Source organism: Caloenas nicobarica, chromosome 7, assembly GCF_036013445.1.
Source record: "Caloenas nicobarica isolate bCalNic1 chromosome 7, bCalNic1.hap1, whole genome shotgun sequence".
Lineage (NCBI taxonomy): Eukaryota > Metazoa > Chordata > Aves > Columbiformes > Columbidae > Caloenas > Caloenas nicobarica.
Genome location: NC_088251.1, coordinates 20532827 through 20550067, shown reverse-complemented (window position 1 = coordinate 20550067; position 17241 = coordinate 20532827). Strand labels below are relative to the sequence as shown.

Here is a 17241-nt window from a genome sequence, read left to right as displayed (position 1 = left end):
CAAACTCCCTGAAATCTGTCCAATAAAATCAGTCCAGTGAAGGAGACATATTAAGCACTATTTTTAAAAGTTTTTTTCTTTCTTTTTTTTAAAAGCAAAATGTTATTTATTGACATTGCAATAAATCATGTAATACATAACAATGCACCCTATTACACAATTAATATAATAATATTTAAGCTATTAATTGTACAACATGGCATCATTACTCTTTCTTCTTTTCAAAAAAATAAACACAACCAAAACTTGATACATGAAATATTTAACTCACACATTTTCTTAAACTCTTTTTACTGAAAAGCTGGCATTTTCCAGGAATGGGGAGGGAAGTCTCAGAAGACAGAAAGCAGGCATACCTAGATTTGTAACTATTCATTTATGGATTTGTACATGTTTGTACATGTCCTTGGCTATTAAAAGTTGCCGCACGTACAAGGTTCTCATATCTCCTGCAAATTATTGTCATGATTTCAGTATTTCTGCTGGATTATTTCCTTACAGCAGACACATGGTAATTATATACATAAACCAGTCCAAAACTGGTTTTAACGCATGTCCCTGAATAAATCTTTCCATTTACAGCGGGTGTGAAATATTCCTTTTAATTGGTCCAGATCTGAAATTACTATTATTTCTTTCTTGTATTTTACAAACACCTCTTCTTTTAATTAGGTGTTTCCAAATTATAATTAATTAAGTACACTTTTAATAGCAGGTGATATTTCAGAAGTGCCTTGGAATGCAATCTAATACACAATTACATAAAAAGAGCAGGTTTCCATTTTTATTTTTGTCCAATCCTATCTAGAACCGGTTATTCTCATTAGAATTGCCCCCCTGGGACCAGTCTGATCTGTGCTACTGTTGAGGATTGCTTGAAATTCAGTAATCTGACTTACTCTTCATCACAGTTAAGAGTAGCCCTTTTCTCTATTTTTGTCTCCTAATCCAGACACTTGGTGCCTTTCAATCTGATTTTGTGTAGGCTATTTCAGGTCTTCTGGTGCACCACTGACCAGGTTTTCTGTTAACCTATCTGCCAGCACTCTGAGATGCTCAGTTATTCCCCCTGCACCCCTGCCTTTTTTTAACCCCATTTTTTTCTTCAGGGTCTGTACTGCACCTTTAGAAATCCATCTTACTAGTAATGTGCTGACCTGTTCTCCATTCATAGAACTCTAGTCCATACAGAACATTTTCTGCTCTTAAAACCTATGTTTTTGCAGCTTCTAGTGCATTTTCACATTCCTAATCTTTTGAAATAAGCTTTAACATTAGTCCCCTTATTGTCCCTTTATTTTGAAGTCATATTTATTTTGTCTGATTACTGGTTTTAAAATCTTTGCACTGAAGAAAACCTATACTATGTGCTTCAGAGGCCTCATGTTATTGCTGGGATTACGCTATCTGTGAAACTGCTCTTATTTATACAGTTTTTCAGTTATTTATAAACCTTTATGTTTTAGTAACCTACTGCTAAGCAGGTTCTTCCCCCAAAGTAGCTCTTTCCCAAAATCCTGAATTAGACTGCTTTATGAAAACAAGTGCTCTAATGAATTATTAAAAATGAATCCCTTTAATACTAACCCAAATCTAATTTATACTATTGCATGTTTGCAATGCTTCAGTAAAATACTTCCAAACAGGGAACCACTATCTATCAGGCAATTTGTCATGATATAAAGATTTATTTATTTAAAGATGATACTTTTGGTCTGCTTGGTAGTTCACTCTTTTGTTAATTAAAACAATACTTAATGTAACTGATGTCAGCTTCCACTTTGACTGCTTCAATAATTAAAAACTATTAGATACAATATCCTCAGTTGGGTCATAAATATTATATACACGAATTGATTTACTGTTACTAGTTTATGCAACAAAATCAATTTTTTCATTTGTTCATGTAATTTCGGTTCTATTTACATGACATTCCTACTTACTTATTTACCTGCTTAATCTATTTACCCACTTCTTTATCAGGCTAGTAAGAAGTTCTACTTATATGTGCATCTGTTGATCTATGATGCCCACTGCCTCACAAATTCGAATAAATTTCTTGTGAAATTAGCTTCCAAATATATTGCTGGAAGATATTACCTTTTGGAAGAGTAGCTACACAACATAAAACCGCACACCGCTAGCCCAGAAATAAGTGACCACTTTCAAGTCAATTTCTCAGGCTATTTCTATCAGCTTCACCATTCAGTATTAATCCTTTCCCACATGTACCAACCTGGATCTGTAAACATTATTATCATCTGACATAAAGCTCCTTTCCCAACTATAAAAAGTCTCAGTCATACATTCCTAGGTACTAGTGCATATTCTTTTGCTTCTTAAACAATTTAAATCTATTTTAAATACTAAGCTTTGCAAATACTACTACTATGATCTTTTGAAAACTTGGAAATGTCTTAACTTAAAAGCTTTGCACGTAATTGTTCCTCCAGCTGTGCTGCTGCACACACGCTGTGCAATGGCATCGCATACCATAGCTTGTACCAGACACCACCCCAGTCCCCGTCTCTGCCACCCGTGAAGATCCCAGTTGAAACATTACTTGAGTTGTGAAGGAATAAATTTAGCAGTTATCAAGATTACAGATGGAGCGATGCATCTGACTTCCTTCTTTGAATTTCCTAGCTGCATTAAAATTCCACACCCCACACCCTCCAAATATATCCTGCCACTAGACAGAATACAGGTAGATAATTTGATGTGACACACTTTACTGGTACACTATCTGCTGTTGTTTTTCAGCTTGTCTCTGATAATCGATGCTTCAAAACCAATGTTTTTAAGGACTATAGGATAGGACATTTGCCTTCAATTTTTAAATTGTTTCTTTTTCTTGAACACATTATTTCCCAGGTCTGATATTGATGTTTTGAATTGGCTGCAACTTTCTCCTCCAAAACACTGTGTTCCTCTCAAGAGGAGCTATTCTGAAATCCCTGTAATGTCTACACATCAACACTCGTTTGCTGTTTTAACTCAAACATAATTTGGGAAGTTGACGTGTGATTATCTTGGCCATTCCTAATAATTATAGCACTTATTCCTACCATAACTTCTTAGCGCCTGTAGAACTTGCCTTTCTTTCTTTACAGGCTATTCTTAGTTTTATTATTATCTCTCCCCTCCTGCCTGTCTTCTCTCAGTTACCAACGTTGTCCCTTTTTAGGGCAGAACATGTTAACTTCAAACCAGTGATCTACATGCTTTTTCCTTTTTCTTGCATTCTGTTCTGGCTGCCTGCAGTTTTTTCTGATCCAGTGAGCCACAGACAGAGGGAAGAAACCCCTTGATACTCTCAGAAGTACCATCGTTTATGCTTGCTGGAGAGGGGCAAAAGGGGCACACGCCTCCCTCCACACCCTCATCTCTTGCTGACACTGTCTCCACCTCCGACTGCACCTTCAGAGGGTGCAGAAGCCCAGCTCCAAGAACCCCCAAGAGACAGACCTCAGGGGATCTGTTTTCCAGTTCACTGGAGGTGAGAAAGCAGTCTTTGCTGTGTTGTTGCACTAGATGGGTACAATTAAAAGCCTTTATGTTTTTTTGACTGGCAGGCAGAAGGCAAGCCGCTCACGGGATTCTGATGTTTCCAGCAAAAAACTGGTTTACTACATTAAGTTCAGGAGATGGGCAGAAGAAGGGGAAATGGCTGCAGCACCCTCACTGCCAGTGGTGACCTGCTGGAGAAACCACTTTTTAAACTTTTTCTCAGCTTCTTGGTGAATGAAGTGAGAGAATGAGCAAGTGTGTGTGTGTACTCATATATACACACATATGGATACACACACAGAGCATCGTGTTTAATGAGCAAATTCAGGGAGAAAAGACAGTAGGAACTCCTTTTATATGGAGTTACTTCTGTTCAAAATTAGTGCCAATGTACCTCTTGAACATGCATTGTGGGGATAATCCTAAGTGTTTCAGTTATATATGGCAGAAGAGTCTGGCTAAATTATTTTTTAATTTCTAAGAAATAAGGTCTAAGTTTTTAAGAAAAAATCCTAACATTTTCAATTTGCTTAGTTGCAACACTTGTTTTTATACTAATTACTTAGTTTCAAAAAACTAATGCAGAATGGAAAGTTAATTTTTTTACAGCCTAGCTAGGTGGAATTTTCAGAAGCAATTTTATCAGAAGTTGTACTCCTAAGATACTTTTAAGATTTTCTTTACCCTTGATTTTACTCAACATTTGCTTTCCTGCCCTCTAGTGCTCATTTCTATTCAAATCTTCTACACAAGACTGGCTTTGGAAACCTCCTACCATATAAGAGAGCCTACTGAAATAAAATTACTTACATATTGCAATACCTCAAGTGATCTAGGCAGTACTTTTGCTGCAGCTCATGTATGTATCATACTGCTTCCTCTGCAGTCATCTGAAAGGTAAGACTTTCCAGGTTACTTTTCATTTTACGAAACCAATGTAAGTCAGTCTTCTTTTTCCATTTCGGACCATATAATGGAGTTTTAAATGCACAAATTGAAGCTTATTTTTAGATTTATTATTAAAACATTTCCAACAGTAGCTAAAGACGTTAGTTAGCCATGTACCAAACTACAAGTTTCCACATTATTTACAGTTTTTTATCCACATTAAAAGCTTTGCTATTTAATGCAATTAATTTTGCCTCTAATTATGTAGTTTGTTATAGTACTGTACACACTTACATTTAAAACAATGGGTCGACATACTATGTCTGTAATTACTCCCATGCTACCAAAAAAACAGTGAATGAAATTTATTTAGTGTTAAATGGATATGGAATGTTATACAGTACATGTAAAGACACTTCAAAATGAGTAAAGCAGAACTAATTGCACAAGAGATTAAAGGTACACCTCAATGGTCAGTATTATCAAATCATTACAGCTTCCATCTTCAGAGTGCAAGGTATTTCATGCAAAAAAAGTTAAAAAAAATCCCCAAACAGACAAAACCAACATTGTGGTACCTCTTAAAATGCTATCATACCACAATATTTTACAAGACATTAAGTGATCATTCAAAGAGAATGAAGCATTTTAGCAGTAACAAAAAAAGTTTTAAACATACTTAACAGATTTTGCATGAACACCAATTCCAGCATTACTATACCTAAGGAACAGGCAACATGCTGGGAGAAAGTACCTAAAAATCAAAGCCTTTTTTATTCATAGCCAATATTACTTTCTGCAAGAATTATACAATCTTATTATTCAGATTCCCCACATACCTGGGTAATGTTCAATACATTTTTTACATAGAGCATAATCACATAACCACCACATCAGCAAGACAATTTCATTATCTTGACCAGTTACTACATTTAAAACCATGGTATGATAACATGCCCTGCAAACAAATTGTCTTCTGGGACAGTGTCGTGTATGTAGAAATATAAAACAACTAAAATACACTCCTAACCACTTTAACCCCAAATTAACTATAATTTGTATTTACATATTTTTGAAATATGTAGGTTAAAACTGCAGATGGAAGAGAAGGAGAATACATGAGAGCACTACGATAGGGCTGACTGAACTGGTCGGTGCATTCAGTAACCTCGAGTGAGACTTGAACAGGGGGTTGTACCTTTTGGACTCTTCCTGCACCCAAGCAGTCTTACCAGGGCTGCCAAAGGCAGCTGCTGCCCTGGAAGAGCCGCTCATCCCGCTTACACCCTCCTTGCCAGCCGGCCGAGCGCAGGGAGCAGAACCTTGCACCGACCAGTACCACTTGGCCAAAAGCACTGCAGACACGGCTGTGCACCTGTTTCAACTACAGCTTGAACGTTAACATGGAAGAAACACAGGAGATGACAGGATGGTTTTTAACACTTCCACCTCGCAATACTTGTATCCTGAGGGCACCAACAGGTAGATTAATTTACCAAAATAAGCATACAAAAAAGACCAAGATGTTTGCCCTCATATTAGGAATAAACTATTTAACTTCCTGGCTTAAACGTAAGCAAGAGGAACTCAAGAAAGATCTCCTTGAGGTTAATTTGCCAACTACATTCAAAGAAAATAATTTACTAAAACTGTAACTTGCATGGTCTACTAGCCTTCGAGTGAGGATACAGGTCAACTATACCTATAGTTAAATAAAAAACTTCAGAAGACATTTTACAGAAATAAAATATGCAACTCAAGGAAGGAGGTGGAAAAACACTTCGGTATTCAGCTGGAACACTATTTTCATAGCCCATCATTCTCAGGAATGTATATTTCATAAATAAAAATACAGAACAAAAATTTGCCTATTCAATCTAAAGTTGGATATTTCTAAACATCTTCAGATAAAATTTGCTGTCTCCCTCACAAATAAGTGATAAACCCTGAAAAAAATTGGCTTTTCAAATCTATTGTGCATGAGAAAACACAGATGAACAAACCAATATCTGGAAAAAACATTTTGTACAAGGTTGTAGTTCTAAAACACTTATATTACAAAGCAACGTAAATAAATACCAGGCTAGTACAAAAGCTCTTATTTACAGTTTTACAAATGAAAATGTTTTCAGTGTAAATGCAGTATTTTAAAGAACACAATATAGTAAAATGATTTCCTGTATAGAGCATTACAGTTTCTGCTAAAGTTCAATGCAGTATTGTATAAAACCATTGTTTCAAGTTATTTTTTTTTTAATTTAGTATAGCCAAACCCCAGTTTATGCCTGGAATGGTATCTGTTAAAGTGCTGAAAAAGAGGACATCTCTGAAATTTTAGAAAAACTTACTGTACATTATTAAAGCTTTATCAAGTCAAAAATGGTATATTTTGTTCACATTTGCTACCACACCACCTGTGGATGAACACCAACAACTCATTGTAATTAAAAGAAGAACAGCCATTGGTATCTTTGCATCCAAAGTCTGATGGTTTCCCACAAATAATTTGTCTTAAGCTTCAGTGGTGGCTTCAGGTTTCATAATCTGGTAAGTAATCAAGTATTCTGGATAAGCCTGAAAGAGTGACACACACATTCTTTATTATTATTTCATTTTCTTGATAAATTCAGAATGTTTGCTACAGAGAGGGGAAAAAGTATTTATGCCAAAGAACAAAAGGCAAAAAACCCAAAAAAGGTAAAATGCCTGGAGCATTCAGGAAGCACAGTTCCTTTCATGTGCAACCATATCTGGAATTTGTTTTAAGACAAAAGCAAGTCCTAGCCCTTCCAAAGTAAGAAAAAACCCCAACACATTACATGCCTTAAAAAAAAAAAAACCAAACCCACACAACAAAACAACAAACCAAAATGCAACAGCCTGAAAAACCAAACCGAAAAGCTACTTACCTGCTCCCCTCTGTAAATGACATATTCTGCCAATGCCAACCCATTTACGCTGGGTCGTCCAGTAACTGAGTGATGTCCTGGGGGAGAATGAGCCATTTTCATAGCACTGAACTGCAGGAAAGACTTGCCCAGCGTTACACGGCAAAACAGCAGTTGCCTGCGTTAAAAGGGAAAAAGAACCATGAATATAAAATGTTTGTGAAACTCCAAAAAGACTATCTTCATAATTTGAATCTTTTACTTGAGAACAGTAGAACTTTAAAGCCACTTTAGTCACTCCTTGTACGATAGTTCACGAAATTCTGAAGGCAAAATCAGATTCTTTTGAAGGACTTACCTGTGGCAAACATAACAAGACCGGTCTTTGTGTATTGGACATCCAGTGCCACCTCCAATTCCATACACATATTGATTGCTTTTGGAAGAATTTTCAGCAAAATAAATGCCAGCTCCAAACATGCCGCCTATATACGCATGTCTCTCATCAAAGCCTTTGTGAATGATTGCGTTTACAAATGGCGAGCCTGAGAGAAAGGAAGTAAAATATCAGAAATACAGTACACAGAGACTTTTGTCACAATTCAATCATCTATTTCCAGCTTTTTTTTTGGTACAGTTTTTCTACATATACAAGGAAATCTGTCTCCAGAAATTCTGACCTCAGATTTACACAGCCAATTTGCTAGAGGTATTATACAAAGGACAGTAGCAAATAAATGTGTATTTTTAACAAAGACCTACAAAGGATAATATTTGAGACAGTTCTTGCTGCAAGAGAAGGCTCTGTGAATCCACACTCCCTTTGGCAAAGCGTCATTCTAACCAAGATTCATTGAAGGTATTCATATATAAATCCCTTCTTCTTAACACTAAGTAGCTTGCATTAAAAAAGCTATAAACTTGAACCAATATTTATTTACTTTCAATGGTCATAAAATTTAGCCTTAAAGAATAATCTGTTCAAAATGGTTGGATTCTGCACCTCAAGACACCTGGTACTCATTAATTTTCACAAAAAGTGCAGGTTTTTAGTAAGGATTTTTTAAACAGTTCATATAAATATGAAAGCACCTTGACAGAAAACCTGTTCTAAGAGAACATGGCATTTCAGAGTTATGTTGGGAATTTTAGTGAAAATAATCCAAAGTCTTATCCTCCAGCATAAAGTTGGTAAAACTGCACGTGAAGCAGAAGAACATTCTAGATGAGAACAAGAATAAACTATGACAATTGCTTTTCATCTTCTGCAAGCGGTATACATGGTTTAAGATGTATATTAATACTTAAAAAAAATTATATAAACTAAAGACTTAAAAAAAACCAAAACAAAACCAAACAACCCAGAACACTCATAAAATGTTAATTGCTTTGTTCCAGGGATAATTTTGCTATGATCTAACTTTGTTATGATCTAATTTAAGACTTTCCTTTAAAGACGGGTCTTGCCATTAAGAGGCCATTTCCTCTTACAGGGTTACAGACCACAGTGAAAAGACAGGATTTAAATATCTACAAGTTTGGGCAAGCAGTTAATTATTGTGTTATTGCTGCTTCCAACAGTAATGTACTATGTTGGGAACTACGTAGCTTTCATTGTAAGGACGTACTGTGAACTTACTTAATTTGCTCATCAGGATAAACTACATATTTGTGTACAGGAGAGCTTTCCATTGGCTTTAATTTGCTAATTACAAGCTATCTTTTCTGGAATGATGAACAAGAACTAAATTATCAAACTATAAAGACAAGAAAACAAAAATTCCCATCCCAAACCCCAAAACAACCCACAGCAGAATAAAGTTTGACACTTAATCATACAGCTGATAAAACAGAATTAGCAACTTAACCAAGAAGAAGGCATGCTCCTCAACCTCCATTCATAATTGCTAAAATGTTTTCACTTAGATCTTTGAAGCTTCCTTTGGGGAGAGACAAGGAGATGCATATTTCAGAAAGATGCAGTGCACATGTTCCCATTGTGACACATACAAACACTTGTTCATCTAAAACTCAGGCAAAATCTACAACCTATATCCACTGAGAAAATTTACTTTGTTTGAGCCAGTAGAAACCCTCTAAGACAGACTGTTGACGGTGAAACGAATTCATAAGGTGCATTGCAATATCTCACCATGAAACAGCATCCTTTCATTAGCATGGTTATGATTCTCTTCGGAGACCTCTTTCCTCCTGTGGGTATATCTTTCCCATAGTTTTTTGTTGCACACTTTCTGAATCTGAAACAGTCAAAGTGTAAGTTTCTCCGTGAAACTGAAAAATTCTGTTTGCTTTGACAGATGTTTAATCTATAGCAGCTACACCACAGTACACAACACTGCCACTTAAAGAAGAGTATTTTCCTTAGAACTCAGTGAAACAAACTCTCTAATTTATCCTGCAGAAGTTGACTGTTGTAGTATAACTTAAGTAAATGATAATTATATACTAAATTAAGAATCAACTAATTTTAAATACCTGTTGAGCAATACTCCTTAATTTAAATTTAGCAGGCTTAATCACAAGTCCACTTGAGTATAACTCCAAACATAGCTTAATGCCAAACCACTAGTAAAAAGATCATCTAGTAACTTTAGAAGTATCTTCCATGAAGACTTCTAGAACACTTCTAAAAGAAAGTAAATGATGTACCCTCTGCAGAGGTATGCTGGACATTGGCGAAGTCTTCTGTGTGTATATATAACATATCAATTCTACTGGGGAAACTGTAACATCAGTTCAGAATAAATCTTAGTAGTACTTACTTGCAAATCTAAATCTTTGTCATTTTAATGAAAATGACAATTTCTTCAGGGGAAAAAAATATGAATACAAACCAAAATTCCCTTAAATTATTTAAATAAAGGTTGTCTACCGCCTGGTGTCTTAAGATTCTTTGGTGTTGAATCAAACCAGGTACTCCCTACTTCCACGCTTCAGGAGTTTTGCTTTCGCTTCTTGCTGGTTTTTTGCCGGCCATTCCCTCAACAGAAACCTTCTTTTATTTCCTATAAAACCTTCTGTCTCTTTCTTCAAACATTCTACAGTTTTCTGTGAGTACCTTGTATGTCAATTTCTCATAAAATTTCTTAATGACTATTAACCCATAAGCAGTTTTTCTGTATAATCTTACTCTTTGAATTACCCTGGAAGATGATATTTTTCTTGTGCATGTTTTAGAACAAGACATCTTATCACATTATGGAACTCAACAAACAAATCTTAGAACAGTTCATGGCCATTTTATTTTCAACCAAAACTCTAAAGGTGTAATTATAGACCATAAAAACGCAACAGCTACCTTTAAGATGTTGTATCTGTTGAAGACTCCGCCAGCATGTCCTCCATCTCTGTGCTCTCGGACAGTGCTCTGCATCTGAAGAATGAGAATTTTAAGGAAGATCACTTTGTTTTAGAACACATTCAAAACACATATCCTTCAAACAGTCAAATAATCAAAAGAACTAATTCTATCTTGCAAAAGTATAAAAATCATACAGGAAATTTTTAGGCAATGATATGTTAAGTAATGCCAGACTTTGTGGATGCACAGGAACAGGTTTAGTGGGTTTTTTTGTTGTTGTGTTTGTTTTGGTTTTGTTTGTTTGTTTGTTTGTTTTTAAAAAAACACCCCATATCTTGAATAGTCCATGGTCTAGTTTTCAAATTGAAAAAGATTGTCACTAATCTATATAGAATATTGCTTCTTCAGAATTTTGTCCTGTGTGATTATGACACTTTGGAAGGAAGTGGCTGCGTATAAAACTGTGCATAACAGACAGGCAATCGGTAGCATAGAATTTTTGTGTTATATCAAAGTGCTTTTCTATATAGTAGAGGTTTAAAAAATGCTACAAGCAGTAATAACATAAGAAAAAAGTTACAGATGTAATGAGCACAGATTACAAGGGGTGCAGTCAAAGTTGGAAATTTAAAGTATTCTTATGCAGGTTTTTCTTAACTTAGCAATGTTTACTGCACTGTTAAAGGTATTACTAAACAACTTATCTACATCTTTAGGAAAAATAACAAAAATACCAAGAGACTACAAAGAAAGGCATACCTCTTCTTCTACTGATTGAAATTCCTTATCTTCAGTGGAAAGATCTATGAGAATAGTTCCACTACCAGAAGTATTTAGAGTCAGGTATGGATTAAGTCCTGTGAATATAACAAAAGACAATAGTTTCAGAAACTGCTTTAAGACTGCCAATTTGGAATGATAACCAGCAAGAGGTTTTTCTTTTTAAAGAGACCGTTTTCTCAAAACTCAGTGTACAAGATGAAGAGGTTAGCTACTAAGGAAGGCAGAGATTACTAATGAATTTAATTCCCTTCCATCAGCTCCATACATTTTTGCGAATGTCAAAGCACAATCCCTCAAACTCTTTCATCAGTATCTGCAGAACCCAAGGGAACAGTATGTAACAGGCCTTAACCCACCAAATAGAGAATGTGCTCTGCTGTCCAGAGTGCTCTGATGAAGATAAATAGACCCTGTCTCAAAAAGGTTACAATCATTTTGCACTAGGTGTAACTTTACCTAAGCAAACACAAAACAGTGATCATGAAGAAAAAAAATAGAGAACTGAAAGGCAAGATTCACAGTATTTCACAGCACAAATAAAAGCACTCATGTTTCAAGTCGGAACACATTCTTATAATTTGAAGTGCCATTTGCTAGGACAAGTTTTACTACCAATTCTTTTTAAGGAGATACAAATGGATTCTGTAAAGGCAGCATTACATAATAATTTGAAACAAGTATATACCTTGTTGTCCAGAAATGAGTCTTTCAACTCCTTTAATGATTTTATGCCTATGACCATAAGCATTAATTCCAATTTCCTTCAATTCTTTGTGCCCCATTTCAACCAATACATCCAGTGTTATCTATAATGAAAGCAACACCACTTTTTAGTACAACACAATAAACAGACTAGAACAGCTGCCAGTGACAGTGAAAATGTACCTCACAATAGTAGAGATAAAAAGCAAGTGTGAAAAGAACATGAACATTGGAGACTTTAGTGTATTATTTTGTACTTTACTTTTACTCAACTGTTTTCTCCAAACTTCTGTATTTAAATAAATAAGCTACCAACTACAATCGTGTAACGTGTATTGCTACCAAGGATCGTGTTTCTGATTGAGAAATACATTTTTCTAGATGTATTCAAGTTAATAGAAACAAAACCAGAAATTACTAATCAACACTGACTACTTATACCATTTATACCACATGAAAGGAAACATGCCTACACTCTCGAACTGATACAGACATTATTGCCCCCAGATTTTTATATATACATATATTTTAATATATGTATTATATAACAATTAAAAAACCCCATAGTTGCATTCCTTTCCTTCCTTCCACTCATTTTGACTTTCTCTCATTTTAAATCTGTCTCATTACGTTATTCTGAACAGCCAGTATTTATTCCCTTGCTTTCTAGCTGAGTATCTGGAAATAAATATAGCTACTCACCTGTTCTCTCTCAAATATGTCAATCAGATGTTCAAGGCCAAGGTTCCGCACAAACTGATTTATGCTAAAATCTACACCTGAAACTGTGTTAAAAAGAAAAACTCGCAATGAACATTCATACATGTATTGCAAAATATACACATCTCACACTGTCTCTGGCAACGACGAGAGAGACAAATTTCCTGTCTTCTGAAGATGGGGAAATAAATATCTGTATCACTAACCAGTGGCAACTATTACTTAATCAACCCTAGTACTCTAAGGTTTCTGACCCCTCTCTCCCAAGAGCTGTATTTGTGCTTCCACAAAGTAAGCAACTAACCAGCTACCAGAAATGCATACTCAAACAGAACATGTTTTGAGAACCAAAACGTTATAGAAATAGAAACTCATAGAAATAGCCTCTTAGAAACTAGATAAAATTTGTAGTAAAATATTGCTTGGTATGGAGCCAAGTTTAATTTGACTTCTCTTTTAGAACACAATTCCATACAGCAAAAAAGGAACACTTTAAAGATTCTGTAAGGGGAAAGTACTAAAATCTTATGCTACAAGACTTTAAGACTTCGTTCCTCATTAATGACATCCTAAGGAATAGGGATACTGCATATGTCATAGTAACTGTGTGAATGTGTAGGAAACTTTACACTTGTGTATTCTTTTCACCGTACAGTAGAAAATGTTATTCATTCCTAACTGAGAAAGCCTCACCTTCTTTTTTCTCCAGCACAGTAGCTCCCTCTGCACTGTTTGTACCAACAACAGAAGGAAGTTCAGAAAAACTACCAGACAAGTTGTCAAGACTACTTGCAGCTGACAGACTGGATGGACTGGATGGAACAGACAGAGAATCAGCTGTAGAAGCCGTAGTCTGAGACACACTTATAACCTGAGGTTTGTAGCAAGTCGGTAAGGCGGAAGGAGGCATTGCCGCTGTCAATAATGCACTGACGTCATCGGCCTAAATAGCAGAAAACAACTTATTAAAACAGAGGAACACTTTTACACAACATTTTTGCCTAGAATGCATTATCGTTATTCCAGACTTTTTAAGTATACTGCAAAATAAATAAATGCATATTGGAAAAATATGCAGTTCACAACGCAGTTTACAAATGGTCTTTTGTGCCAACTGTATACATGAAACTGTAAAATGCTTATAAACAAAAACTGTAATAAAGTAAAAAGTAAAGACTTCAATATTTCTAAAAAACTTAAAGGACAGTTAAACTGAATTCATTTCCCAGGAAAAATGAACAAAAGCTTCTACTGGCAACCAGAATTTATGAAACAAAACAGCTACACTTCTCAGCGTAGCTTTGAACTGTATTATATTACTTAGGAAAAAAACCCACCCAAAAACTTAGCAGTCAGAGAGTTTCTTAAATTTATGTTGCTACAAAGTTTGCTTACATTTTATTTCTGCAATACTAATCAAACTGTAGGTACTGAATTAAAAACATCAAATTATAAGCGTGAACTCCTTTTGTTGGTGCCTTTTTTTTTCCTTTACTCCATCTTGAAATAAAAAGTCTTGAGCAAGAAAGTATTTAGAGAAGGTTTATAAAGGCTCTACTACTTTCCTTACAGGCACATATAAACACCAGAGAAACCACAGCATTCTAAATTTTACATTAGTTGCTTTATTACTATTCTTTTTAAAAGGATAGTTTTTAGATGAGCTGCCACAAATAGCAGTACAGATTTCCCAAGAAGAGTCTCATCACTTACAGTGACCAGGTCCAATGGTGTTTGTCCTTCTTGGTTTTTCAGAGTAGGATCAGCCCCATGTGCCAATAACAAGGCACAAAGCTGTGTCCTTCCTTTCTGCGCTGCTTCATGCAGAGGTGTGAAAGCCCATTTGTCTGTCGCATTCACACATGCATTATACTTTATAAGTAAAGCTGCTACATCAACATGCTGGAAAATAAAAACACCGACTAAATTCCAAGGTACCACAGTGTATTAAACTATTACTGATACTTCCCAGTAATTCTCATTCTGAATTTTCTTGGAATACATTTACTTCTAAATTGTGCTTTTAAAAAGGTATTAAAACATAGTGTTTTCTTCCTCACCTATAACATACCAATAAAAAGTTAAGATTTCTAGTCTTGTGAAAAAAGGACAGACTACAACAGAATCCCAAATCCAGGGGAATCTAAACGAAAAAAGCCTGAATTTGAACTTCCAGTTTGTAAAGTACTCCAAATGTTTTGATTAAAGAGTTGATCTAAGCACAGAGATCCAGGAAGTCCACAAATACAATTAATGTCTCAACACCTGTGAAATAAGTGAAAATGAGATCTTGCTGATAAAATTTGCCTGGCACAAGTAAGGAAATGCATTTTAGGGAACACCATTCAGGCTGCTGGCATTCTAAGCATTCATGTTCAGAAAAATCAATTCTGTAAACTCCAACCATGATTTTACGAATTCAATGCTGTCAATGAAATGTATCACTTTATTTACTTATTTTAAAAATAAATAAAGCCTCAGAAAGTTTGAGATCTTTACCCCATAAGATGCTGCATTATGCAGAGGAATCAAACCTCCTTTATCCTGTGCATTCACATCTGCTCCATGTTGTAACAGGTATTCTGCAACCTCCAAATTGTTGTAACCAGCTGGAAGGTTGCAAAAAGACAGAATAAATACAACTCGTTAAAAAAAATCCTCAACAAGCTGTAGAGAAGTAATAATCCACTTATATTACTCGAAAGTTAAGATGTTAATCCCAGTGAAGACAGCGTGTTATCTCTTAGTGAAGACAGCTTCACCCTTTGTAAAAGTATTTGGTTTTAAAACCTCTGTCGATAAACAATAAAGGATCCTCTTTGGCTAGTGAAAATAGGAAATTAAAGTCATTAGAGTTAAATAGTTTAGAAGAGGAACATAAGATGAATATGTGTAAAATACTTTTTTTTTTAAAGAAAAAATATGGAATCCTCTAACTTGAGGCTACACTTTACAGTTGCTTAGACACAGAAAGTTCAGCCACAGTACCTAACAACTCCGATCAAAACAGTTGATTAAAACACTGACCTGCTAAATGTAGTGGTGTTGAATGCCGTCCTTGCGTGTCCCGACAGTTGACATTGTCAGGTGAACACAGCTTTTTTACTCGGGCCAAACAACCTTTCTTTGCTGCATCTAGTAGAGCTGCATCTCCTCTCAGTAGGTCTTGAATATCAGTATCGCCATCTTTAACAAGGTCTAGAGGAGTATTTCCATCTCTGTTTTTCTTTGTAGGGTCAGCTCCATGCTGTGCACATCAAAAACAGGTGTTAAGTACATAAGTAGAAAAAACACATTGCATCTTTGGCATCTTATGCCTTATTGAGCAAATATTCTGACACATATTTGAATCCTTCACACAGAGCTTTCCATCTACTGTGTGAGAAAGGACAACATAGTTGCTAACAGTATCCCATTCACTAAAAACACACATTTAACTACAAGTTAGAAACCAGAAAACACAAATCAATTTCTCAGAGAAGTCAAATCACATTTCAGACTGAACAAGAAAAGAAACTTCTCTCCAGCACATGTGATACCTGTAAAAGGAGTTTGCAAATCTCGTATTTTCCTTTTGCTGCAGCTTCATGCAAAGGAGTGAATTTCCACAAGTCAGCTACATTGACAACTGCACCATGTTTAACCAGCAATTCTGCAACTTCATAGTGACCATATGAGCAAGCATTATGTAAAGGAACAAGACCTCTGGAAACAATTAAAAAAGAGAAAAAATATATTTTGAAATTGGGTCTTTTTTCACAAAATGATATAAACTTAAAACATAATGCACCTTTGATAATCAAACCATAACTTTTTTTTTTTTGAATCTTCCACAACAGTCTAATGTAGTAGGAATATCTACTGCCAAAATGGTCAAAATGTCATCAGCAGTGGCACTAAAGAGAACTAAAAATACAGGGCCAGAGGCATTCTTGATGCTCTAGTCTCAATTACTGTAAAATGCTTTTGTAGATACTCTGAACATCTTCATTCTAACAGAACTTACCATGAAAACAAAAAAATGAATGTCTGAAGAAAGATGGGATGGTTATCAGCTAGCAATATTCAAGAGCCTGACAGGTAGGAGCAACTACAATTGCCATGAAAATATACATCTGAGTATTTACCCCTTATCTTTTGCATGCACATCGGCTCCATGCTGGAGAAGATATTCAACAACAGATACCCTATTATATCCAGCTGCAAAATGAAGTGGTGTAGACTGACGTCCTTCAATATCTCTGCAGTTCACGCTTTGAACTGTACAAAGTTTCTGTGAAATCCCCAAAACAAAACACACATCACTATATGCAGTGTTGGCACAGTTTCAGTTTAGTCAAAATGTTGTTACACACCTAATTTTGAAAAGCTGTTTTCATTTAAAAGAGAGTTTATTTCTTCATTTATTTTTACATAAAACCTTTACTT

General features: G+C 35.4%; 1 protein-coding gene across 1 annotated transcript in view; it reads right to left on the bottom strand.

Moving 5' to 3' along the window:
* Positions 1–206: 206 nt before the first annotated feature.
* The window catches only part of TNKS2 (tankyrase 2), a 33188-nt gene continuing 16153 nt past the window's right edge, over positions 207–17241 (bottom strand). Inside the window, exons 14-27 of the mRNA XM_065638690.1 lie at positions 16941–17086; positions 16353–16518; positions 15841–16060; positions 15313–15422; positions 14527–14715; positions 13507–13756; positions 12796–12878; positions 12077–12197; positions 11368–11465; positions 10606–10680; positions 9439–9544; positions 7645–7831; positions 7308–7464; positions 207–6972 (exon numbers count right to left, since the gene is read on the bottom strand). Coding sequence (XP_065494762.1) covers positions 6910–6972; positions 7308–7464; positions 7645–7831; positions 9439–9544; positions 10606–10680; positions 11368–11465; positions 12077–12197; positions 12796–12878; positions 13507–13756; positions 14527–14715; positions 15313–15422; positions 15841–16060; positions 16353–16518; positions 16941–17086 — 1971 coding nt within the window. The 3' untranslated portion in view covers positions 207–6909. The remainder of the gene's footprint in view (positions 6973–7307; positions 7465–7644; positions 7832–9438; positions 9545–10605; positions 10681–11367; positions 11466–12076; positions 12198–12795; positions 12879–13506; positions 13757–14526; positions 14716–15312; positions 15423–15840; positions 16061–16352; positions 16519–16940; positions 17087–17241) is intronic.